The 11,764-nt window shown below is 47.0% G+C and overlaps 1 protein-coding gene across 2 annotated transcripts in view; it reads left to right on the top strand.

The window, feature by feature from the left end:
• The first annotated feature begins 1,278 nt into the window (after window positions 1–1,278).
• mocs1 (molybdenum cofactor synthesis 1) overlaps window positions 1,279–11,764 on the top strand; it is a 37,874-nt gene continuing 27,388 nt past the window's right edge. The window contains exons 1-3 of one of the 2 annotated variants that reach the window (XM_041187787.1): window positions 1,279–1,590; window positions 8,566–8,698; window positions 9,855–10,022. In XM_041187787.1, the coding sequence (XP_041043721.1) occupies window positions 1,417–1,590; window positions 8,566–8,698; window positions 9,855–10,022 (475 nt within the window). In that variant the 5' untranslated portion in view covers window positions 1,279–1,416. The remainder of the gene's footprint in view (window positions 1,591–8,565; window positions 8,699–9,854; window positions 10,023–11,764) is intronic. The other variant, XM_041187789.1, reaches the window with a different exon arrangement.

The raw sequence follows: 11,764 nt of genomic DNA, 5'->3' as shown, positions 1-11,764 counted from the left end.
CATAAGATCCTGTGAGTATTCCAGATCAGGAGGGGTCTAGACAGGGTAAACAGGGAGAAACTGTTCCCACTTGTGAAAGGATCGAGAACGAGAAGGTACGGGTTCAAAGTAACTGGCAAAAAAAGCAAGAGATATGAGAAAAAACTTTTTCACACAGCGAGTGGCTTGGATCTGGAATGCACTGCCTGAGAGTGTGGTGGAGGCAGGTTCAATCACAGCACTCTAAAAGGCACCAGACTGTTATTTGGGAAGGAACAATGTGCAGGGTTACAGGGAGAAGGCAGGGGAATGACACTAAGTGGAATACACATTCGCAAAGCCGGTGCTGAAACGATCGGACGAATGGCCTCCTTCTGTGCTGTGACAATTCTGCGATTCTGTAAGGATAGAACTCTTGGGTAACAATAAAAGTAGAATGGGGAAGTGCCCTGTTCAGACTTTTGGGTTTAAAGAATAAGTTTTTACAAAATAGTGTTGTTGGTAATACTTGCTTTTTCAACTCTTGCACTCTAAAGCATTTTGGTTTAAACGTGAAATCATATGGTGTAATTCTTTCAGTTAATAACTGGGAGTTTGAATTTATTTTTAAAAGTTACTGGTCAATGGCGATGAACAAACTGTTCACTTGGCACGGGAAACTGATGCACTGTGGGTTTGGGCATTTTAACAATTCTTTTAACGAGACATGGGCATTGCTGGAAAAGCCAACAGTTTTGTTGCCCATCCCTAATGTTGGACAACCAATGGCGTGAAGTGGCGGCAGGGACAGGAGGCAGGAAGATCTGCAATGACACCTCCGAGAATGTGTCCAACTAAAGTTTGCAACGCTAGCCCCAATATCTGTCCTATGAGGGGGATATCCTGTGCAAATCACTTATTCTTACACCTTTTGAGAACGGATCTGGGCAGTTTGGGGCATCTATGGTTTAACAGAAGGCATTGAAGTCAGACCAATGGGCCTGTCATTGCCTAAATATTTGCTTTGTCACCCTGAGGGCACAAGGCCACTGCAGCTTCTGTATCTTAATCCCAAAGACTACTGGCTCGAGAGAGGGGCGGACAGTCCCTCTGCCGTTTCTCAGATAAATAAACAATCTGCCGTTTCTCAGATAAATAAACAAAGTGAAAAAAAATTCTCCTTCCAAATAAGGCCATATCCTTTTGCAGTCTCGATGATTGAGCTTTGTGAAAAGGTTCCAAAGGAGCGCTGGCAGGAATTGTAGTTCCCACCCTCTCGTCGGCCAGTGGCTTTCACTGGCGATCGCGCTCCGAAAGGACTACAGGTCCCAGGATGCAGGGCGCCGGAGAGCATGCGCGCTGGAGCCGCGGCCCCGCGCCACCCACCCCGCTTTGATTGACAGGTGATTCCCGGCTCAGGGTTCCAGTCGGCTGAGGAAACACGGAGCTGTACGAATCATGGGTCTGGTATCAGCGGCGGTGCGCAGCTCCTGGTCTCCGGCTGCCCACCTACACAGAGCAGCCAAGCAGGCTTGGGGGCACCGGCTTCGTTGCGGGAGCTGTTCAACCCGGGCAAAATGCGCGGCCAGTGCCCCGCAGCCAGACCCCGCATCGAAGAGGGTCGCTGTAGAAGTGAGTTTGCAAAGTATCTTTTTTAAATTTAAAAAAAAAAACTCCTTGTGTTGATCAGAGGTAGAGCTGGTTCGCTGTATCCCACCCATCCATTCCCCCCGCCTTGCTTATTGTTAGCCCCAGGACTTGTGCTGAAAGCTGGCAATGTTCAGCTCCAGATTCTGCTTTTTTTTAAAAGCCGTTGTCAAGCTAACACAGTGGAAAGTAGGAAAGACTGGAAACTGTCTGGAGAGGGGGAAAAAAAGCAACATTGGAGAGTTAAAGTGTTTTAAAACAGAGTTAATGTTGAACTTTTCTCAGAACTGGATGAGAGTTAACAGATGTAACGGGTTGAAGCTAAAACCAGAAGGAAAGGAAAGGCAAAGGGAGGGAGGGTGTTGTGGGATGGTGGTTGTGGGAAAGAACAAAAGGGAAAGTTTGTGATAAGAGTGAATGTCAGCAGAGATTAAAAGATCAAAGGGGTGAAAGTGCAGGGCAAAAGGATGGTAATAAAACAAGGAACCATTAGATGGGGCGAGAGGAGAAAGTAAAAGACTTGCATTTATATAGCACTTTACACACCCACCTGATGTGTCAAAGTGCTCTACAGCCAGTGAAGTACTTTTGATAAAAACAAAAAAACTGCGGATGCTGGAAATCCAAAACAAAAACAAAAACAGAATTACCTGGAAAAACTCAGCAGGTCTGGCAGCATCGGCGGAGAAGAAAAGAGTTGACGTTTCGAGTCCTCATGACCCTTCGACAGAACTTGAGTTCGAGTCCAAGAAAGAGTTGAAATATAGTTCTGTCAAAGGGTCATGAGGACTCGAAACGTCAACTCTTTTCTTCTCCGCCGATGCTGCCAGACCTGCTGAGTTTTTCCAGGTAATTCTGTTTTTGTGTTGAAATATAAGCTGGTTTAAGGTGTGTGTGTGGGGGGCGGAGAGAGAGAGAGAGGGAGAGAGGTGGGGGGGGGTGTGGTTGTAGGGACAAACAAGCAGTGATAGAAGCAGATCATCAAAAGATGTCAGCAACAATGGTACAAAAGAACACATAGGTGTTAAAGTTAAAGTTGGTGGTGTTAGTACTTTTGAATTGTGGTCACTGTTGTGCTGTAGGAAAATTGTATGTGTAAATGGGAAAAACAGAATCTTACTCAACGGCTGCTGTCCGGAATAAGTGGGAGCTGAGTTTCTGACCTGACAGTTGAGGCTGTGAAGTGGCCAGTCGAAGGTGTGATGCTGTTCCTCGAGCTTGCGTTGAGTTTCATTGGAGGATGAGGACAGAAGGGATAGAGTGGGAACGATATTTTAATTATCCACCTTGCTCCCATTTCCCACTCCCAGGGCTGAGAGCTTGGCATCACACTTGCGGACTGAACAGAGGTGTTCCATAAAGTGGTCACCCCACCTGTGTTTGGTCTCCCCATAGAGGAGACCACGCTGTAAGCGGCATATATAGTATACTAAATTGAAAGCTGTACGAGTAAATCGCTGATCACTTGGAGGGAGTGTTTGGGACGCTGGACAGCGAGGAGATGAAAGGAAGGGTGTTGCATGGAAAGGTGCTGTGGAAAGGGGATGGGGTGATAAAGGAGTGGATCAGGGTGTCATCCAGGGAACGGTCCTTTCAGAATGCTGAAAGGGGAGTTAAATCCATGGTTGAGGGAACAGGAAAATATATCGGAAGCGCTGGCATGGAAGGTGCCATTATCTTAATGTTGTAGGGTGGTTGAGTTGTGCTCTGAATGATAGAGTTGGTCAGCAGACACTTCTTGGGTGGAAACATTAAGTTTATTTACAATAAACTCAGCAACTACACATGTGCTTTCAACTCTAACTCTTCTACACACTGCTGAGGTTGCCTCTGCCACTCTCCTATTGATTACTACAGATCATGTAATCTTGCTTTACACGTTTTATTCTTAAAGGTACACTACACTAAATAAACCATAATTACTACACTGAACAGATTTTTTTTATTCATTTATGGAATGTGGGAATATTGACCATCCCTAATTGCCCTTGAGAAGGTGCTGGTGAGCTGCCGCTTTGAATCGCTGTTGTCCATATGGTGTAGGTACATCCACAGTGCTGTTAGGAAGGGAGTTCCAGGATGATGTTCCCATCTGTTTGCTGCCCTAGCCCTCCTAGACGACAGTGGTTGTGGGTTTGGAAGGTGCTGTCTAGGGAGCCTTGGTGAGTTCCTGCAGCGCATCTTATAGATGGTACACACTGCTGCTATTGTGTGTCAGTGATGGAGGGAGTGAATGTTTGTAGATATGGTGCCAGTCAAGCCTGCTGCTTTGTCCTGGATGGTGTCAAGCTTCTTGCATGTTGTAGGAGCTGCACTCATCCAGGCATGTGGGAAGTATTCCATCACATTCCTGACTTGTGCATTGTAGATGGTAGACAGGCTTTGGGGAGTTGGTGGGTGAGTTACTCACCGCAGGATTCATAGCCTCTGATAGAGAAATTTGAAGAATGGAATAAACCCTTGTTGGAAAGGGGGATGGTCGGTTGGAGTGGGGAAGGGAGGAGGATGTGTGACCAGTTAGCTTCAGCAACAGATTTCCCAAACAGTCACTGCTGGGAAAATGTTGGCAGTGAGATCAGGGAACAGAAAGTGCTTTGAAAATTCCACACATTCCTGGAGGTATCGAAGCAAGAACTTGCTTCAAGCTGCCCCAAAGCACTTTACAACTGTCGAAGTACTTTACTGCACTGTTGTCTTTTTGGAAATGAGGCAGTTTGCGTACAGCAAACTCCCACAAAACAGTAACGTGGAAAAGTGACCAAATAATCTTTGTGATGTTGATTTGGGGATATTGACACTGGGGGAACTCCTTGTCTCTTCCAGAAATAGTGCCACCTGAGAGGTTGTCCACTTTGGCTGAAAGAATAGGGAAAAGCAGAATATTATTAAAATGGAGAAAGACTGTGGGACAGAAGAATCTCGGTTTCCTGATACATGAATCACACAAAGTTGACATGTGGGGACAGCAACTAATTACGAATGCAAAAGGAATGTTGGCCTTGATTGCAAGAGAGATGAAGTGTTAAAAATAGGGAAGCCTTGCTACAGCTGTACAGGGCATTCATGAGACGACTCTTGGAATGCAGTATACAGGTTTGCCCTCCTTCAGTAAGGGGGAATATACTTGCATTGATATCATCTGACCTCAGCAAAGACCTGAGGCTGCATTCCCATTATCTCTCACAGATGGAAGGGTGCCAATCATACTCGCATTGTAGGCAGTTCAGAGAAGGCTAACTAGATTGATTCTTGGGATGCTGAGGGTGCCTTATGAGAACAGGTTGAGCCGGTTGGACCTATACTCATTGGAGTTTAGAAGAATGGGAGGTGACCTTATTGAGACCTATAAGATTGTGAGGGAACTTGACCGGGTAGATGCTGGGAGAATGTTTCCCCCCCTTGGGTAATCTAGAATGAGGGGATATAATTCCAGAATAAGACGTCTTCCATTTAAAACAGAAATGAGGAGGAATTTCTTCTCTGAGGGTTATTAACCTTTGGAATTCCCTACCTCAGAGATCAGTGGAGGCTGGGTCATTGAATATGTCTAGACTGAGTTAGATTTTTGAGGGAGCCGAAAGTTCTTAGGCGAAGGCAGGAAAGTGGCGTTGAGGCCTTGATCAGACCAGCCATGACCGAGGAGCCAAATGACCTGCTCCTGCCCCTATTTCTTATGTTCCTATAATGTGGGGCAGATGGGGCCTCAGTTTAACAACTCATCTGAAAATGCTGCACTCCCTCAGCACTGTGCTGAGAGTGTTGGCCTGGATAGTGTGCTCAAAAGCTGCAGGAGTGGGACTTGAAGCCATGATCTGCTGTCGCAGAGGTGAAAGTGCTGCCTACTTTGGATTTCCTCCCTCCAAGACTGTTGCATTGCTCGTAGGGAATTTTTAAAAAATTGTCTGAATGCGGGGAGGGGTCATCGGCTACCCCAAAGGAGAATCGCCTTGCGGAAGTCAGTGTAGGATGTGGGAACGGACGAGGTTTCGTATTTTGCAAAGTGTCTCCATGATTGGACAAGGATTGGATTGGATTTTAACGGACGGTATCAGTGTTATTCCAGGATGTGTTGATGTGTATTGAGTGGTGACTGCCAAGAGTTTACTGACAATCGAAGAGGAAGAGGTTCCCAGCAGTGTGCCAATAATTGTAGAGAGTTCCCAGAAGTTTGTCAATATTGGCTTGGGGTGTTTGGAAAGTGTTGGTGTTTGTGAGACAACCTGTGGATCTGTGATAATATTTGCAGGCCTCCCCCCCTCCCCCCACCCCCACTATTTTAATAAGATGGAGCTGCATTTATACAAAATAGATGCCTGAAATTAACTCTAAAGCAAGTTGAATGGTCCCACATCTCATGAGTGAGAGCTGGCGAATCTGGTTCCTGCTTAATGGTGGGGGGGGGGGGGCGGCGGTGTGGGGGGCTGACACAATGACAAGCTCTTTGGAAAAGGTTTAATGATTTCTCTTTGGTTTGGGAGGGTAAAGAGGCGTGTGTGCACGTGACCTTTTTTTCCCCATGCCAAAGAACGCAGTAAAAATTGGTTTACGTGATTTTTTTTTTCTATCCGAGTACATCAGAATGTTGTGAAAAGACCCAGAAGCTGTAGCGATGTTCCCTAGCTTGGCGTTCAGTTTGACCCTGAGCTGAGCTTCCAGTCCTCTTCAATATCACAAACACCACCTACTTCCACCTCCATAACATCGCCGGCCTCTGCCCCTGCTTCAGCTCATCTGCTGCTGAGACTCTCAGCCTTGCCTTTGTCATCCCCAGACTTGACTATTCCAAGACAGGCCTGGCCAGCTCCTCTACCTCACACACCCTCCTTAAACTTGACTTGTCCAAATCTCTGCCCCTTACATGCCAACTTGTGCCCGTTCACCCATCATCCCCATACTCACTAGCCTACATTAGCCCATGGCCTGAAGATGCTTCAGCTTGTGAATTCTTATCTTTGTTTTCAAATCCTTCCCCAGGCCTTCACCCCTTCCTATCTCTGTAATGTCCCGCAGCCCACAACCCTCTGAGCAATCGGTGTGCTTCTAATTCTGCTCGCTTGTCCATTATCGCTCTGCTGTTGGTCGCGTTGACCTTGAGCTCTGGCATCCCCTCCATATACCTCTCCACCTCTTTTAAGACGCTGCTTAAAACCTGCCTCTTTGACCAAGCCACCACGTGGCTCAGTGTCAAACTTTGTTTGGTAACATCTCTGTGAAGTGCCTTGAGCGCTGTATAAATGCAGGCACCCGAGCAATGAGCATACGATATTTGGGGTCATGTTCAATTGACTTGAGCCAAAGGTGGTTGGGGTGTTGGGGTCGGGGTTAGGCTGGACTAGAAACGAAATGTAATGTAAGTACAAGACATGGAACTTGACATCTGAAAGGGAAGAGCCAGTTTTCACTCGGGTGATGGGATTATATCCAAACTGGGATTGGCAGCTACGCTATTGTTCTACACATTCCTAAACAAAATGTTGGTCAGACTGTCATGGAATCAAATCTATTGAGCCTTGCTCGCTTGGAGTGAGAATAGCCGGTGTGGACACCAGTCCTGTATTACACCCATGACTCCGTTGCAGAGATACTTCCTTGGTTATAAAGCACTCTGTGACATGTTGACATTTGGCAAAAAAAATGCGATATAAGCGAAAGGCAGTCTTTCTCTCATGTAACAGCCTCAGCTTTAGGGGTCACCTTATAGGACAGAGATGAGGAGAATTTTTTCTCTCAGAGGGTTGTGTGAATTTGGAATTCTCTGCCTCAGAAGGTGGTGGAGGCGGGGTCACTGAATATTTTTAAGGCAGAGGTGGTTAGCTTCTTGTTAGGCAAGGGAATCAAAGGTTATATCGGGGTTAGATGGGAATGTGGAAATCGAAACACAAGATCAGCCATGATCTTATTGAATGGCGGAGCAGGCTCGAGGGGCTGAGTAGCCTGCTCTTGTTCCTATTTCTTAGGTACAAGTTCGTTATCTGTCTCGCTGCCTTTGACCTGCAGTAAATCCAGAAGTCACCCTTTGGAGGGTCAACTCTCTGAGATCTCTGTGCTTCTCCGTTTCTGTCCTTGCTCACACAGCCTTGCTTCAAATTACTCCAACAGCAGCCTGAACTTCAAGCTCCAGCATTTCCTCGATATGCCTTCCTTTCCTCCTTTCTACTGCTCTCTCCTCGAAGATGCTCACTTCAACCTGCCACTTTGGCCAAGCTTTTTGTCGCCTGTTGCAGCCTTGTGTAGCTTGGGGGTCAGTTTTTGTTTGAAAAACTCCGAGAAGGGGCCGTTCAACTGCAAGTTCATGACAGGATTGATAAGAACTTTGAGGAAGACAGTGGTGAACGGGAAACAAACGTCATTTTGTTGGATAGCTGTTTCTGAGAAATGAGTCACTCTCACTGACCGTAACTAGTTTGGCTATGAGTTGTGCAGGTGCTAAAATGTCACCATGTGTCCTGGTAATGTTTGCGAAGCTGCTGGAATTGGGGGGAAAAGGTTCCTTTTCATAATAGTTTTCAGTAATCTGTGAGGTCTCTGTGCTGTTGCCCTTCACTTTCCCACTTCTCTTGACCAATCCAAAGTCCAGTACTCTGGAGAGGTCGTTTGGTCACCTGGATGACTGTTTCTAACTCTGAACGTTATCAGATAGTGAAGTGGATTCTCACGGGGTATCTCTCCCACACCAAAGCGCAATTACACTTTTATCTCTTTTATGAGTGCGTGTAAGTGTGTTCCTTTATCTATCCCTGTCCCTTTTATCTTTTCTGAGCATGTGTCTGTTTCCCTTAAATCCTGTCTGTCTCTTTCTCTCTCTCGCAACCCCCCCCCCCCCCCACCCCCACCACACCTTCCCTCTTGCCCTGACGAGCTCTCATTTGACTGTAGCATGAATTGGCTGCAAAGGCAGCCTGTAAACGCGATGTGAAAGCTGGTTTCCTCCCCTCATCACAGCCTCCATTTCCTTTTCAGGAGCAGCTGGATCTTGAGACGAGGCGTCGCTTCCTCCGTGAGCCACTGCCTTTCTCCGCCTTCCTGACGGACAGCTTTGGGAGGCAGCACAGCTACCTCCGGATCTCCCTGACCGAAAAGTGCAACCTGCGATGTAAGTTCAGCTTTAACCGACCCTTCCACAACCTGCTGACCAGCAGAGTCAACTCGCCTGGTAAAATATCAGACGCTGTGGTCGGGCGCGAGTCGTTTGGTATTTCAAATTGTCGATTTTATTTTTCAGCACAGTCAACAGATGTGGTCGTGCTGTAGAATGGGACATTTTCCCGAAAGAGTCATTAGGCGCAGCTATAGCACCACCCGGTGCAGAATAAAGTTGCCCTACGTTGTCTGAATGTGTAAGGTTCCATTTAACTGCCTCCCCCAGGGGAGGGGGTGAGGGGAGCAATCGATGTGAGCATGAAGGGGTTAAGATGGCGGAGTGGGTTTGAGGTGTCAGGTGCTGCTCTTCTGAGGTTGGGCCTGAGCCTAATTAAAGAATGGGAAAAATTGGCAGAAGCTGGGCCATTGAATATTTTTAAGGCTGAGTTATAGATTCTTGCTTGACAAGGGAGTTAAAAATGATCGGGATTAGAAAGGAAAGTGGAGTTGAGGCCATAATCAGATCAGCCATGATTTTATCAAATGCTGGAGCAGGTTCGAGGGGCTGAATGGCCTACTCCTCCTAATTTGTACGTTCGTGTGTGACACACTCTACCTGAGTGAGCCGGATACTGGAACCGGGTACCCAAAGCAAAAGGAAAATTCCCTCTCTGTGACAGCAAATTAAAATCCTCCCCACCCCCCTACTCCACCCCGACCCCGACCCCGATCACATACACAAAAAAACCTGACAACGAAACATTGACTTTACAGCCCAGGAACGAGCTATGTTGATGGTTTGCCCTCACACTGGACAAATAAAGGACAAATTGTGTCCATGGGAGGGACCGAACCACTAACATTACTGGCATTGACTCTCACTGGAGCACAGTTCCGCCTACACTGACTCTCACTGGACCTCTGGGGCCACGTGAGCGTTGACGAAATATACGAATCAGCTGTAAGTTTGCACAGCCCTGTCGAAGGGCTGGTCCGGATAGAATGGGCCGACATCCTGCCTTCTGTGCTCTGTGACTCCACGCCTCCCCGTTTTATCCGTCTCTCCCATTATGCTGCTTTGTTTTCCCGTTGGAGGTTGGACCCCTGTCCTGGCCCTTTCCTCAGATGTTGGCGATTGACGTCCTGGCCCTTTCTGCTTTCCCCCGCAGGTCAGTACTGCATGCCCGAGGAAGGGGTGAAGCTCACCCCTAAATCGCAGCTGCTCACCGCTGAGGAGATCGTTACCCTGGCCGAGCTCTTTGTGAGGGAAGGGGTCGATAAGATCCGACTGACGGGCGGCGAGCCACTCATCAGGCCTGATGTGGTGCAAATTGTGGGTAAGTTAGGATGCGCCTTCAAATAGTGCAGGTTATGTCGTGTGACACCTCACGTGCGGTGGGATCCGTGGTTGCTGTGAGTGAGATTTGGAAAGTTGTCCTGTCTGGGCGGCAGTCTCAAACGCACGCCTCCTTAAAGCTAAAGAAACAAAGATCTTGCGTTTCTATAGTGCCTTTCCCAACTTCGGGCCACCCCAATATTCTTTGGGGCCGATGACGTATAATCGTAAAGGCGGAAGTATGGCAGCCAGTCTTGCACAGCAAGCCCCCACAAACAGGAACATGATTATGACCAGGTCATCAGTTTGTGATGTTGATTGAGGAGCAAGTATTGGCCTGGCACCCAAGATAACTCCCCTGCTGTTCCTTGAAATGGTACCAAGGGACCTGAGAGGAGAACCGGGTCCCCGGTTTAACATTGTATCCAAAAGACTGCTCCTCTGACAGAGCAGCACTCCCTCAGTACCGCACTGGAGTGTCTGCCTGGATTTTTGCACTCAAGTCTCTGGAGTGGGACAATGAATCTATAATCTTCTAACTCGGAGACAAGGCTGCTGCCAGTATTAGCAGAGGCATTACTGACAAATTCCTTTTGTTAAGGGCCCAGTTTGCTCTGCTCAAAGGCCATCTCCATGTTAAACACACAGCACCAATCAGCGATGAAGCATTGGCCTGTATCTGCAATTCCCTATAAACAGAGCCCCCAGCTCAATGATAAAAGCAAAAAACTGCGGATGCTGGAAATCCAAAACAAAAACAAAAATACCTGGAAAAACTCAGTAGGTCTGGCAGCATCTGCGGAGAGGAGCACAGTTAACGTTTCGAGTCCGAATGAACCTTCAACAGAACTAAGTAAAAATAGAAGAGAGGTAAAATATAACAAGGCAAAAGAGAGATATGAAAATCCTGACGGAGAGAAGAACAAAACTTCTTCAAGGTAGGAGTTAACGAATGAACCAAGTGTTCTCTGTATGGGCGTTGGGATAACCTACCTGCTAAATAGTTTTCCCTTGCCACCTTTTTTTTGGGTTATTTTTCTTTGCTAAAGTCCAAATCCTCTTTAAGACTTATAAATGCTGGTTTAGCTCAGTCGGTAGCAGGCCCGCCTACCTTTCAGTCAAGAAATCGTGGGTGCAAGTCCCACCTCAGGAATTTGAGCATAAAATCAAGACAGAGGTGCCAGTGCAGGGCCGATGTAAAAGATGCCACAGCGCTATTTTTAAGAAACCTCGGGGAGCTAACCCCTACCAGTGTCCTGACCAATGTTTATCACTCAACCAACATCAACAAAAGACCTTGCTGTGTGTGGGATCTTGCTGTGTGTAAATTGGCTGTTATGGTTGTCTACATTGCAATGGTTGCCACAGTTCAAAAGTCATCATTGATGGCAAAGCGCTTTGGGATGTTGTGAGGCTGTGAGGGGTGCTGTCGAAATGCTTTATAAGAAAATCCCCCCTCAGCCATTTTTATGTGTAAAATTTGGGAGCCGTTGTAAACAATTAGGTTTCGAACGTTTTACGAGGTAAATTTTTAATGGAAATTTACTTTAAAGACGACAGAAGTTGGCCAATTTGGAAATTGTGAACTTAAGTGCCTTAAGACAGTAATATAAGGGACAGGAGCTCGGTGAGATGAGGTTATTGGTGGCAGGTAAAAGCAAAATACGGCAGATACTGGAAACCTGAAACAGAAACAGAAAATGCTGGAACAGCTCAGCAGGTCCGACAGCATCTGTGGAGAGA

Source organism: Carcharodon carcharias, chromosome 5 (genome assembly GCF_017639515.1).
Source record: "Carcharodon carcharias isolate sCarCar2 chromosome 5, sCarCar2.pri, whole genome shotgun sequence".
NCBI classification, from domain to species: Eukaryota; Metazoa; Chordata; class Chondrichthyes; order Lamniformes; family Lamnidae; genus Carcharodon; species Carcharodon carcharias.
This window is presented reverse-complemented; position numbering and strand designations above follow the sequence as displayed.